Consider the following 14,866-nt stretch of genomic DNA (forward strand, 5'->3'; position numbering starts at 1 on the left):
ATGTCAAAAAACTAGCGAGAAATGGACAATTGGTTCAAACAAAAAAATTAGGCCTAGAATGAACTATGAATGGATTGCAAAAACCATTTAGAACAAATGATCCAAAAAATTGAAAAAAAACAGTAAAAATCAAAGTGAAATTGCCACATGTGAACAGAAAAACCACTAGCGAGAAAGCGATTTTTGTTCAAACACCGTTTTCACAAAATATTCACGCCGCAAAACCACTCGCTTTTTCGCTCCACTTTCTGTTTCGACGAGACCAAAATCACTACTCCAATTTGACTTCAAAAATCATGAAAATGTGTGAATAGATCTTAAAAAAAGACAGCGCCACAATACAATTCAAACTCTTTGAATTGTAAAAAAAAACCAAGAGAAGGCCAATAATAGCCCCAGCTTTTGCTGTGCGTCTATTAAAAAAAGACAGAGCACAAATACAATCCAATTCTCGGATTGTAAAAATAGGAACGCTATAATAGCCGGCTGAGAAGCTGAGGGCGGTTATTAATTAGACAATGAATAAAGGACCTATTCGAGTAAACTACAATGTGAATGGTTCAGAACTGCTCAAAATCACTTTCTTAGATAATCCTTGATACCAATTTAGAGTTAACATTTTAAAGCCATTACCATAATGTCAGGAAAAACAGACTGAGCGATTGGAAACTGAGAAGTGTTCTCTGTTATTTTGATGCTCAACATTGGAAAAGCAGAAAAGTGGCGAACAAATGCCCCAGCTGAATTTTTTTACAATGAAATTAATGAAAGCCAAAGTCATCCCTATCAGAATATCAACAAGCTTCAATTTTGTCATTTTGAAAATTTTCAAATGCTAATGCAATCTAACCGGCTACCGTGGATGAATTGTTTGACAGAAACATGCTCGCGATAAGAATTGTGGCTCACAAGAAGGTGTAAGATTAATGTAACTAATCCAAAACGGCCTTATACAAGTAAAAGCAGATCGTTCGTTATTACTAATCCCAAACCGTCAATCGAAATAAGATCTGTTTGTGAAATATATTTTTAGTAGCTTTTCACACAATTGGTAAGAAGATCCAGCGAGTAAAGCACGAACACTATAACTCGCAGAAATGCTGAGACAACCAATCAATCATACGCGAAATTTTTTTCATCTTTTATGTTTCCGTTGCATATTATGGTCTTTCAAATTACAGCCACTCACAAATATTGAAGATACGAACACTATTTGAGCTGAAATGTTGTTGCTTTTCAAACTCAAGCAATTGTCCCATGAAGTTGAAATTGGGTGAGATGTTGGGTCTGCGTCTCCGCACGTGTTCAATAGCCTCTGTCAGTCTCATTCTTCTGGAGCTGATGAGGTAGGCGATCATTATAGTGACAGATCTGGACACTCCTGCCAGACAGTGCACTAACACACTGCACCCACTCGTAATGGCCTCATCTAAATAATCACCAAAAATCTTTATGTCGAACAACCGTAGTTTCTTGTCTGTTGCGTCCAACAAATTGGAACAGCCCAATGCCCAATTTAACAGCCTAATTGTTGTAATAATTTATAATATAGCACTTCGTGAGTGTTTAATAAATTCGTTTTACTATTAACTGTCGCTTAATTGAGCAAAAAAAACTTGGGTCCAATCTTTGTGATTTCAGAGAACCCAATAGCGTAGTTCACTATGGTCTCATATATAGATGCCAATGGCGTCAACAGCACAGACTCAGGAAGCCCTCAGGGTATTCTCAGGGAGTAGAAAACTGGTGAACAAATCCAGGACTGATCTTGAATCATCACAGTGACGCTTATTTGCATCTGCAATGGCTTCTAGATCAACTACACAGTGAAATGTCGCCACTTAGTTATTTTGTAAATCTTCTCAAGAATTTGATGACAGCTCACAAGAGCAACAAAAACGAGTCTTTATCGACGGACAATTGAATTAATATTTAAAAAAATTAGGTGATCGTACAAAATGTACAGTTTCTGTTTATGTTTTACTGGCACTTAGTAAAATCGGAACTCATTTTTAACTGAAAATACCTTCTGTTATTATTGTTAGACAACATTTCAATTTCGACAGCCTTAGAGACGCCAGAGCCAATTTGAACTTTTCAACCATGAAAGATGATTGAAGGGATCAACTGTGTATGCTGTAAAGAAGAGTTAATATACTACGAATAAAAGAGGACACCTTTACCTATAAAACGCATTGTCATTTCGAAGAAAATAATCTGAACCACAGCATAAAAAATTTACTGAATAGTTTCAACTTCTATATCCCATCACGACCGAATGTAGTTCATCGACATTGTCGTTAGTCATAAAATCAAACTTTCAACTCAGACAGCAAAATTAAATGTCAATAGCACCGACTTTGTCCTTTATCTACAGATTTCAATATCCCTTACCAAGCCAAAGGTTCCACACATGAACTCTCTTTCATCATCAAAACTGAATATCCACTACCAAAAACAAACTAAATTTTCTCGATGTTTTAATCTACAAAAGGTAGCGTTTGATTGGTCTAGATGCACCAACAGATTTTATCTGTAAAACTGAAGCTTTGTTCTCTATAAGAAAAAATTGAACTGCTATGTACCTGGTAGCAACTTTACAGAACAAAAGTAGAAAAAGTGACAGACCTGTCATTAATGAGATTAAGCGTTAAGACCACAAAAACTACAAAAAATACTAGTTTTGGTTTTTGGAAATGCACATCGTATAAGTCATAGAGAGCAATAGCTATGAAATGAAACGATTGAATTATTTCAGCATCCTTAGCAACAATAGAGACTATTGAACAATCAAAATTAGCAAAATCTTAAAATTCCATATTTCTTGAAGCATTAGACAGCATTAGCTACGAGTTTAAGCTTCCTGCGCAGCCGATGAGACTTGTCATTAATAAACTAAAAGATAACACAAGAAAAGATCGATGAAATCTCAATAAAATTTCTTGAGAACCAATAGCTTCAAAGTCATAGAAAGCATTAGCTTTGAACTGAAACAAAGTGGATAAATTGACGCGTCTCAATTTAATTTAGAGGGAGTGATGTAGTTTAGAAATGTTTTAAGGGCGCAAAAAGGCCGCCCCCACAGGAGTTCTAACCCCGGACATCCTGCATGCCAGTCCAAAGTCTTTACAACTAAGCTACAATGTGAGCGATAAACTATGATGAATTTTTGAAACAAGTAGAGTCAATGTCAGAAAAACCAATAGCCAAGAACTGCCACCAACAATTCAGTTCATTTTTGCCTCATTAGAAACCAATCAGACCTGTCAATGCTGATACTTAGTAAAAAACACAACAGAAATAATAAAAGGGAAAAAAGAAATACTTACCATTATTTCATTACAATATAGCGTCAAAGTGATAAAAGGCATTAGCTACCCGTCGAAAATTTAAAGTTGTTGCAAATAAGCTCAATTAGAACCAAAAATTTTATATAATCAGCACTCAGAAGAACAGAAACTGATAAGAGAAAACACGTTCATCCACGAAAAAAAAAATGATTTGAAGAACCGGAAAAATTCTCATTTCAGATAACAAGGAATTTCAAAAGGTAGTTTATTCGAAGCTAATCGCTTCTACGCTCCCTTTACAACACCAGCCTCATTAAAATCACCACTCTATTTAGACTTCTAACTGACGTGAAAAAAAATGTGAAGATCTTGAACGAAAAAAAAACAGCGCATCAACAAAATCCAAAAAACTTTTGATTAAAATATATCGAAAAAGTACTGGACTACAATTCAAACGCTTTTAACCAATCAAGCAAAAAAAGATGTCAATACAACTAAAAATAAAGTTCAAAAACACCACAATACCACAGGGGTTCAAACCCCGGACCTGCAAGATGCCTGTCCAACATCGACTACTAAGCTACAATTGCGTTGCATACCGTTCACTCAAAATGGCTTCTATATTAGCAACAAACTTTATTTCAGAAAAAGAGCAACTTAGACCGATAAAAAAAAGAATCGTAAAAAAACTTTTTGCGCTTTCCCGTTTGGGCGCGATCAAAATCATGACTCAAATTAGACGTCAAAACTCATGAAAATGCGTGAACAGATCTTATGCGCCCAAATACAATTCAAGCTCTCTGGATTTTAAAAAAGACTGTGCCAAAAGAATCAAAACGTTATGAATTATTAAAACCAATAGTCTACGGTCGTGCAAAGGTCTACCTAAATAGTTAACTGGAGTCAAATGAACCAAAAACTCCTTTGAACTCAAAAAAATCTACTGATTATTAGTCCCAACATAATCGACTAACATCGGGCGAATTGCTCTCAAAAGACCAGCGACCGTTTGGCTTCGGTAGTACTCAGCTGGGGCTTGCAATTGGGGGGGGGGGGGCTGAGTGGGTTAGCAGAATAGGTGGGCTGAGTGCGGGGGGGGGGGGGGCGCAGGGTTGAGAGGGCTCGAAGAGGGGGTCGCAACCGCCAGGTAGAGGCGGGAGGAGTGGGGATGTGTTGGCGGTGTGTGTGATTCAGTGGGAGGGAGTGACCGGTGTTGCGGTCGTCAAACTTTCAAGATTAAGAACCGCCCTTGGTGCCATGAAATTGTCTGCTCAAAACAGTTTTGGTGAAGAGCATTCATAGACGTAAGGCTCTGGTTAGGCGTAAGACTCTAAGAGAACTTAGTGCCCTCGGCGCATAAACTGCTTATCCCGTTTTTCAGGACGAAAAATCAGATGGGTCAGAAGAAAAATCGTTCAACGAAAAATTGCATAAATGGACAACAGGACTAATATAACTGCCACAAATTTCGTTTGAGAGCAATTAAAAAACACGCATGCCATGTGCAAAAAACACAGAGCACATTTCATTACATAGTAAATCATTGTAAAAATATGCCACTTGCGACGCGGGAGGGGGGTGGAATGGAAATAATAGGCACCCACTCAGCAGGGGGCACAAACGGAAAAGAATTCGAATCGTGCCCTTGAGACTGAACCTCTGCAAGGCCCGATTCAGGCGATTTGTACGAAAAAGGCTTATAACAAGAAGACCGAGTCGGACTATCGCAACTAAGGAGTGTACTCTGTTCTAAGCTCAACAACTACCTGCGCAGAACCAAGGCAAGCGACACCAACCGATACAAAAAATGCATGAAGGAAGAAGAAACCGTCAAGCACGCACGGAAATATCAATGGGATATCGCACCCGAGGTCTTATGAACGAGTCCAAAAGGCACCGCGGAGAAAACATGAGGGCAATCACAAAAATAACTAAATGCCTAATGCTACCACATTATTTTACAATTGGACACTATTAATTTTTTTTTTATTAATTTGCTTTAAGCGTCATGTGTTAATTTATCCAACGTATACAGACAGCAAAAGTAAGTTAACACCACCTATTCTTACAAAGTAAAAATTCAGTTTATGAGGCAATATTACTCCAACTTTTAAAACAATTTTATACCATTGATCACCTTACACTACACCCATTGACAAAAGTAAACTCAATATTGCTTTATATTGCTGATTTCTAATGATTTTCATATCAATCGACGCATATTCTTCAGAAGTATAGTAGATCTTAATTAAGAAAAACTGACAGGCCTACTTTTAAAGACCCCAGATTTCAAGAATCCAGATTCACAAAAGAATCCAAAGTGGGCCAGTTTTCTGTAAGCAGCATTGGGTCGAGTTCCACGAGAAATCTGTTCAAAGTGATCAAGTTGTTGATTTAACAGGGCAAATTTTTCCTTGAATATATAGAATCATGATCATGTTTAATGCGAACTCGCCCCACTGCTGCTCACAGAAAACTGGCCCACTTTGGATTCTTTTGTGAATCTGGATTTTTTCTGTAAGTAGACCAGTCAGTTTTTCTTAATTAAGATCTGCTATACTTCTGATGAATATGCGTCGTTTGATATAAAAATCAAAAGAAACGACCAAGTTGACTAAAATTGGTTACAAAAAACAGGCAGTCTACCACGTAAAAAATGCATTTTGTGCGTTTACTTTTGTCAAGATCCTGGGGAGTTACCGTTACGTATTAACCGAATTCAACAGGTAGGCCGGATCACTGGCGTAGAGAACCAAAGGTGTAAGAAAAATTCCAAAGTCTGATTATAAATTGGAGCAATATTGCATCAAAAATTGCACTTTTACTTCGTTGCTGACTTACTTTGGACGTTCAGTATAATTGCTTTTAAGTGTGATCAAAAAGCCTTAATTCTTGTTCTTAGGAAACCGGTACTGTCTAATTTTAATCGCGTGATTTAATCGACATTTACACCACGAATTCGTTTATCAGATCAAAAGGCCTTTGACATTTTCTGTAAATGTTTATTGCCTGAAATTAGCAGCAGATGTCAGGAATAATTGATTTCTTTTTTATAATTACGGGCAATTTTGTTGAAAGCTAATGGCTTGAATTACAGTTACAGTTTAGTGGCGGCAGGAATATATTGATTAGAGATTACATTTAAATAATTGCACTAGAAACGAAATGGAAAATGATTCTATTTCATATTGTTCATTATGTGTGATCGCAGCTTGCAATATTCAATTGTTGTTATTCATAAAAAAGTTGCGTTAAGTTGTCGCCTCTTGGTCAGCATGGTGTACATGAGAACAAAAAAGGAGCCTCTTGTGAATCTTTTAGTCCTCATACCAAGTTAGACTCAATTACATTAGGACGATAGTCTTAATACTCCATTTACATAATTAGAAGTGTCACTCCGTCAGAATATGACAATCTCTTTAGCATATTATTTTTGCTTCCTCATAATGGCTTAGTTTAAGTTTAACTGCAATAACAATCCAGAATCTTATTCGGCTATACAAAAATTATCAACAAAATTTGTTCCGTTTAGCCCCAAGATATAGCTCAAATTGAAAGCACATCTATAGGGGTCATGTACAATTTAGGGATGTCAAATATTACAACTTAGGATTTAAGCCAAGGGACTCTTTTGAAGTTTTCTCCTCTACAATAATAAAACAGCTGACCGATTAAAAAACTGCTTTGTGCCTTCATTTCATCTATTACAACCAAAAAAACTCGTACTATTTGATATCTTTGTTCATTTTTATGTTCTGACTCTATTTTTCTTTGTTAAACAGCCTTTGTTGATCTTACAAGGAGTAAAAACTGTTCTAAACCAATTAACCTACAACACGTGATCAGTGTCTGAATTTTGAAGTAAGCAATTATTACGTAAGCAAAGCTAAGAGTTATGCGTCTGAAAGAGCTGAAGTCAAACAGGGTCAAATCAAATTTTATCGCATCTCTCTAAATCAAGTGCCGTCTCGACTCGAAGCCCCGCTGATTGGTTCTGATTTTAGCATCTAATTGGTCTGCTGTAGTCACAGACACATTAACCCGATTTAGAGAGGCACTTTAATAACGACGGTATAGACATAATATAGGGCTTCAAGACTATCGCGAAAGAATCGTTTAAATACACCACCAAAGTTATGAAAGTGCTATCTATCACTGTTCATTATTCACGGTTCATCCCCAAAAATAGGGGACAAAAAATAAATTATCACGTATTCCTGGCAAATTAGGATATACAGTTGGGTGCGTTGGGCTAGTAAACTCAGCACCCAGATAATTTTTAATAATGCTTTTACTCTTAATACATACAAATTTTAAGTTTTCAACAAACGATTGAAAAATTAATCAAATTATGGTAGAAATATTTATCAAATTAGCCAGCAGATTGACAAAATCATCCACCGTTCACCAAACTGGCCGACGTTTATATTGAAATAAGCAAAGAAAAAATGAGGAAAATTGACAGCCAGATTTGTCCAGAAGTATCAAATTAAGTAGATTTATTCGGTAAGATAAAAACGCTGAATTCAGTCTCTTAATGCGAGGTCAAAAAGCTTAAAATTAATACCAAAAATCATTCACTCCAATAGAACTAGATAACTGAATACACAAACTCTTAATGATGAGCTTTATTGTTTATCCTGTTTTTTAACTTAGCCTCTTAGCAATTGAACTTTTACTGCTATTTGCGTAATTAGAACGAAAATAAAATCCATTCAACTAAACAGTATTGGCGCTCCATCGAGACGATGATAACTTGTGTACAACGAGACACCAATACAGATTCAGTCGTATTGAAAACATACCGCAGGACAAGTCCAGAATTAGTAGCAACAGTAGTAAAAGACTTCAATTACCTTTGACAGGATGTTACAGCATTATAAATTTAGAAAAGTATTGCTAACATGTCAAAAAAATCAAATTTAACAAAAGCAAAAAGGAAATAAAAACAGTAAAAAAATGCATATCAGGCGCAAATACCGCATCTACATTTTAAAGCCCAATTACACTAATTATTAATGTCATAGTTCGTTTTCCTTCAATTCAAAAGACACTTATGTATACGATATTGACGAGGTTTTCGATTTGAAGTAGCTTACACCAACAGTCAGGAGATCAGCTCCGTCATTGAGCACATTTTGTACTCAGGAGAAGGACTTCTCCGTAATACGTTTTCTTGCTCGGGAGACGACTAACCGTTCCAGGTCCATATTACGAGTATTTACATTCTTAGACTCAATTGCGAAAAAATCATTAAACTTTACTTTGTTTGTTCATTATAGCAGGGAAGAAGCGTAAATCACTCTCAGTTAACTGATAGATAACGGAGAGGGAATTTGATGTAAATAACAAGCCAGCATAGTTCCCAGGTCCAAAGCATCATCTGAAATCTGGTAGATTTAAAAGTTCTAACCTGCGCAGATGAATATGGCCCGGGAACCAATCAGGGTAGCCACGTAGAAAACCGAGAGAACGCAAGCTTTTTATAAATTAAACTTATCCCCAGAGAAAAAACCATATGCTTCAAATAGTTTAGAGCTCTTCGAGCTTTCACAAGTTTAATTTTAACATGATAGCTCCACTTCAGTGTGCTGGACACTTCAATACCTAAATAAGTGATTTGATCAACTGGAGATATATCGTCGCTTCCAATAAATAAGAAATCTGTAGAAGTCCTGCTGAAAGGATGATAATCGCATCTGTTAGCATTGAGGATAATACAGTTGCATTATGACCAGTCTTAGCGCATATAAATAATTTGAACAGCGCAAAAGCTTGAATCCTCGCTGCATACAAGTTTTGTCAAAAACAAAATACGTTAGAATATTCAGGGATACAAATCATATCATCGATATAATTTAGGAAAAAGATGGGCCATGAATTCCCATCTTTTCCTGAATTCCCTGAATTCAAGAGAACTTATTTGACCAAACGAATAAATATAGACTCAAGAAAAGACTTTGAAAATCAGTCACACAAAAGTAAAAAAAAAAGATATAGACTCTTCGATTACAGATGAACTGATTAACCAATCTTGCAAACATTCAAAAACGAATTGTTCAAAAACAAATTCAATGAAATTTGACAAAACTGTACCCAAGAAGTGACTTTTAAAACCAGATACAAAAAACGATTAAAAATCTACAAAAAACAACCATCAGACGTCCGGAAAATAGCCGCCATGGACGCCACTGACTGACATTGGGATAGAAACAGAATAGAGAAAGATACCGAGAACACCTGACAAAAGCCAATTTTGTTTTCAAGTGTCAAAAAGTGTTCTAAACTGGCCCCCCATTTTATTTAGTTTGATAGATATGGTGAATTTAGGCCCTCATATGGAGGACAAAAATATTATTACTAACATCAATTAGCAGTATACTTCAAGGCAATTTGATAACTTTTCAAATGCACCAAGTCTTCAAATATTAGGTCTCAGTTCCCGAGCTTTTCTAGTTTATCCTTCTTTTGGTTTGGCTTTTTGACTTTGATCGAATTTGCGTAAACTGGCCGAATGAATTCTGATTTCCGTTCAATTGAAACAATAAACGAGTGAAGTCAAAACTCCAACGTTAAAGATGATGACTTCAAATAAGACGAAAAAGAAAACGTAAGACGAAAAAGAAAACGTAAGAAAAATAAGACGAATTAAAAATGTCAGGAACAATACCCACACAATTATGAAAAACGAGCAAATTTAGTACAACATAGCTGACATGTTGCCAGCAAATATCCGCTATAGATACATAGATCGGCAGTCTCCAAAAGATAGTAAAAAATAGACCAAAAGAGTTTCTTCTTTTCATCAAATGCTGAGATGTTATATTTTGGCTAAGCATTTGTATAACTTAATGCTGCCTCTATTATCTGCTCTTAAAAAACTTCAAATAGAGTGACACACACTCAATTAACCTTATCTCCTAGAGCAAATAAGTCAACTTGAGACTGAGGAAGTCATTTTTGAGAGATGTGACATGTGACCAAAAACTTAATCACGCGAATGATCAAAAATATCGATCCACCTAGATTAATAAATGACTTCATGCACGCAATCCAGTCAAATGGCATAAACGAATGCGCCCCAAAATATTTGAAGTGAGTGTTACGTTATAGGGGGCGTAACAACAGAGCCGACATATTGCCGGAACAGCTACGAAACATTTCCGTGCCGTATAATACAGATAGTAAAGACACAGACATAAGTTGAAAACGTTATTGACGCCGCTGAAACAACTATGAAAAACAATCAGCAATTCTTTAACAAGGCTGGCTGGTTAAATATTCACTCTGGAAATGCCTGTTTATTAGGGACCTTTATTACACATACAAGTTCCTTTGACCTTCAAATAATTCAAATTTTATTTGGTGAACATTTTCATAAGATTTGATAGATATGGTGCATTCAGGCTAACATGGATTTAGTAGTATACTGTAAGGCACTTTGATAGTTTTTAAAAGCACCGTGTCTTTTAAAATTAGTTCTTAGTGCCCGAGATTTTCTAGTTGATCCTTCTTTTGATTTCGCTTTTGGAACTTGACCATATTTGCTATTTGCATAAATTGGCCGAATGAACTCTTTAATTCATTTCAGTTAAATCAGTAAATGAGGTAAGTCAGAAGTCCACAACATAGCCGACAGGGTCGTGACAACATAGCCGACAGATGCCGGAGCAGCTGCGAACTAGACTTCTGTGCCGTATAATAGAGATGAAAACAGATACAGACAATAATTGAGAAAGGTTATTGAAACCACTCGAAAAACTAAGTAAAAGGCTCAGCATTTCATTAATAAGGCTTGTTAAAATTCACTCCGCAGAAGCTTTTTCATTATGGACCTTTATTACATATGAGTTCATTTGACCTTAAACTAATTCACATTAAACTTAAGTTTTAATGAGTCACTCAATGAGTTTTAGTGTCACTTACTGAGTGAGGTAAGGCACTTACGATCAAAATCTAACCAAATGACCTAAAAACGTTTAATACATTAATGATAAATGGGGTCACGCGCATAATGGATGTTAGTAAGAGGTTAAAGTAATTCAGAAAACCAAGAATTCAGAAAATTTGACCTTTTCAGCTTTGCTGTTAGAACAAATTTAAAAAAGAGCGTAAGACGGCCGAAGAATAAAAAAACCAGAAACACCTCAAAATAGCTACAAAAAAATCTTGACGGCGAAATAAAAACATAAAAAAAACTTGCTTACAGTTCTTGGCGACAATGTCTTTTAAGTCAATTTCGCGATGGAGACAACAAATTTCTTGAACGGAATAGCAACCAATTTGGCGTCTACCAAATATCTTGTTTGAGCTATATCAGACAAGCAGAAGCATAAACATACCCGGCAGATTGCCCGAAAATAGCCGCCGTTGATTCCCATGGCCAAGATTGGGATTGAAATAGACAAACTACTGAAAAAAAATTTTTGAATACAAAAAATTTTAAAGTGCGAACTATTTTGATGTCATTTTTGGAGCTGCACATACTCCTGTTTCGCAGTGAGACAACAGATGGGCTAGTAACATTACCAATTATCATTACAGATGGTAACTAAGAAAACAGTTGGAACAACGGGCATCTAAAATCGGGCTTTATCCCGTTGCTATTTCTGATTTTTGATACTGTTTTTTTTGATACTGACTCTGTTCAATTTGAATTGCTTTGCTGAGCGACTGCTGTCTAAAATCACTCATAGCAGAAAGAGAGAAGAGTGAAACTAGCCTAGAGAAGTCAAAAAGATTTCACGCAAAATCTTGAACAAACTGTGAACTAAGGTAAAGCAAAAAGTTTCTATTCGACAAAGTAGAAAATAAATTAATTGAACACCAAACAATATATAGATAGAAACTACCCATTTTAGTTCAGAACGTGGGTAGATCGATAGATCTGAACTATTTCAGTGTGACCAAAATCACCACTCTAATTTGACTTCTCACTGCCGTAAAAAAGCCGAAAAAAGAGTGAACACATCTTTAAAAAAAGACAGCGCACCAATACAATTCAAACTCTTCGAATTGTAAAAAATAGCAGCGCTATAATAGCCGGTTGAGAAGCTGAGGCGGCTATTAGACAAAGAAAATTAGAAATTGTTGAAAAATAAATCATTCGCTACATTTTGAAAAGTGAAAAAACCATCGCAGCTCATTTGCACAAAAATTTGACATTCGGTACTCATTTAAAAACATAGCAGGAGGAGTGCCGAAAATATCCACCATTGATTCCCATAACCCCGACTGTCATTAAACGAACCGAAAAAAAAATTTTGTACAAAAATAAATTTACAGTACGAACTATTCTGATGTAATTCCGTAGCTGGACAAGCTCATGTTTCTCAATGAGGGAATACAGGGGCTGATATCAACACCGAAAAGCATTAGAGATGGTAACTGAGACATATAAGAACAAATTTCAAGTACCGAGCATATAAAAAGGGCCTTATGGGTTTATTCCTTTTTTACTTGGCTTCAATTCCATGACTCCGTTCATTTTAGACTGCTTTTCTCGGCAACTGCTTTCTTCAAAGAATTGAAGCAACTGAAGACAACACTATCAGCCTCCTTAACAGCCTTAAAAGAATAGCTTCCGAAAAAAAACAAATAACAAGAGGTGCACAAAAGTAAACAACGCACTACAGATAGTGTACAAATTGTTCCCATTCTCTTAAAAGAATAGTGTTATAGATGTTCTTATTCCCAACAACGTCAACATCAAATGATTTTTATACGATGCGAGTTCAGGCAGCAAATCCAAATCTGAGCAAAATCTCTGCAGACAAAGTAAAAGAACACTTGATGAAAAATGTTTTTGCAAATAAGTAAAAGCACATTTGATGAGAAATGTCAATGAAAATAAGCGGCACCAACGTCAAAACGCCAGACTAAAATTTGAACTTTTCAAGATCTATTGCAGTGTCTACCAATAGAAAGCATATATCAACTTAAATGAAAGCAATGGGCGACCACGAAACAAATGTAGAAATAAATGCAGGCAATAATCAAAAGTTCAAAACTTTTCCAAAACCAATGGCAACCATTGGGATTGAAGGAACAGAAAAACAATAAAAACTGATTGCTGTACAAAAATGATTTTTAAGAACTACTTTGGTTGGATTTCTTAGTTATACATACTCCGGTTTCTTATTGAGAGGATGCAGGGACTAGTATCAATGCCAAAACGCACTAGACGTGTTAACTAAAACTTATAAGGACAAAGTTCAAGTAGCGGGTATTTAAAATTATGGATTTATCCCGTTTATGTTGATTTTGTTTTTCGATATTGAGAAGCTGCTGTTTAGAAGCATTTTGAGCAGGGTGAGCGAAAAATGGAACTAGCCTAGTGAAGTCAAAAAGATTTAACGCAGAATGTCGAAAAGCGGCAAAATGAAGTAAAGCGAAACAAATTTTTATTCGAAACAGAAAACGAAAATAGGAGCGCAATAATAGCTTGCTGAGATGAGGGAGGCTATTAACAATTACAAAAAAAGCTAAGTTGCGTTCAATTTATGATAACTAAAGTAGGAAAAAATTGTGCACAATTAGATTACAGACGAACTAAAAAATCGCTCTTACAAAACATTCAAAACCAAATTGTACAGACTAAAAAATTAAGGGAATAAGTTAGACAGAGTTTCACAATAATGTTGAGAAAACTTAACAAGTGGATAAGAAGACAGAAACTGCAACTTGCAAACCCATTTGCGTTTTCGCCCTCTATACTGTTTGCTCCTGATAAAATAAATAATCACAACTATCACGACTTATCAAAATGTGTCAACAGATCTTGTGAAAAGAACAAGCATAGCCAGATGACTTCCACAAACGAACGAAAAAAAAATAAAACTTACCCGGCAGATTGCCGGAAAACAGCCGCCGTTGATTCCCATAACCAAGATTGGGATTGAAAGAAGAGAAAAAACTAGTGAACAAATGATTTTCGTACTAGAAATGTTCGAAAAAATGTTCGTACAAAAAAGTCCTAACTATTTTGATGTCATTTTGGTGCTGAACATACTCCTGTTTTGTATATAGACAACACAAGGGCTAGTATCAATACCAATAAGCATTCGCGATGCTAACTAAGAACAAGTTCGAGCAACGGGCATCTAAAATCGGGCTTTATGGGTTTATCCCGTTTCTATTTTTGATTTTGTTTTTTACTACTGACTCTGTTCATTTTGAATTGCTTTGCTGAGCAACTGCTGTCTAAAAACAATTCTAGCAGAATAAGAGAAGAGTGAAACTAGTCTAGAGAAGTCAAAAAAAATTTCACGCAAAAAGTTGAACAAGCTGTGAACTAAGGTAAAGCAAAAAGTTTCTATTCGACAAAGTAGAAAATAAATTAATTGAACACCAAACAATATATAGTTAGAAACTACTCATTTTAGTTCAGAACGTGGGTAGATCGAGGGCATACGCAGGTTGGGCGTTAGGTGATGTAGAGGGTGTTGATGGGGGGAGGGTGGTCAGCGAAGCCCTCTCAAACGACCCGCCAGCATTTAGCTTTGGTAGTAGCCAGCTGGATATTAGGTGTGCTAGCATTAGGGGGGATTGAGCGTTGGGGGGGGGGTCCGGGTTAG

At 36.1% G+C, this 14,866-nt stretch overlaps 1 protein-coding gene across 1 annotated transcript in view; it reads right to left on the reverse strand.

Moving 5' to 3' along the window:
- Positions 1–14,866, reverse strand: part of LOC142353474 (uncharacterized) — a 143,067-nt gene that overhangs the window by 18,558 nt on the left and 109,643 nt on the right. Inside the window, exon 8 of the mRNA XM_075405727.1 lies at positions 1,209–1,429. Coding sequence (XP_075261842.1) covers positions 1,209–1,429 — 221 coding nt within the window. The remainder of the gene's footprint in view (positions 1–1,208; positions 1,430–14,866) is intronic.

Source organism: Convolutriloba macropyga, chromosome 14 (genome assembly GCF_964194025.1).
Source record: "Convolutriloba macropyga chromosome 14, txConMacr16.3, whole genome shotgun sequence".
Classification (NCBI taxonomy): Eukaryota; Metazoa; Xenacoelomorpha; order Acoela; family Convolutidae; genus Convolutriloba; species Convolutriloba macropyga.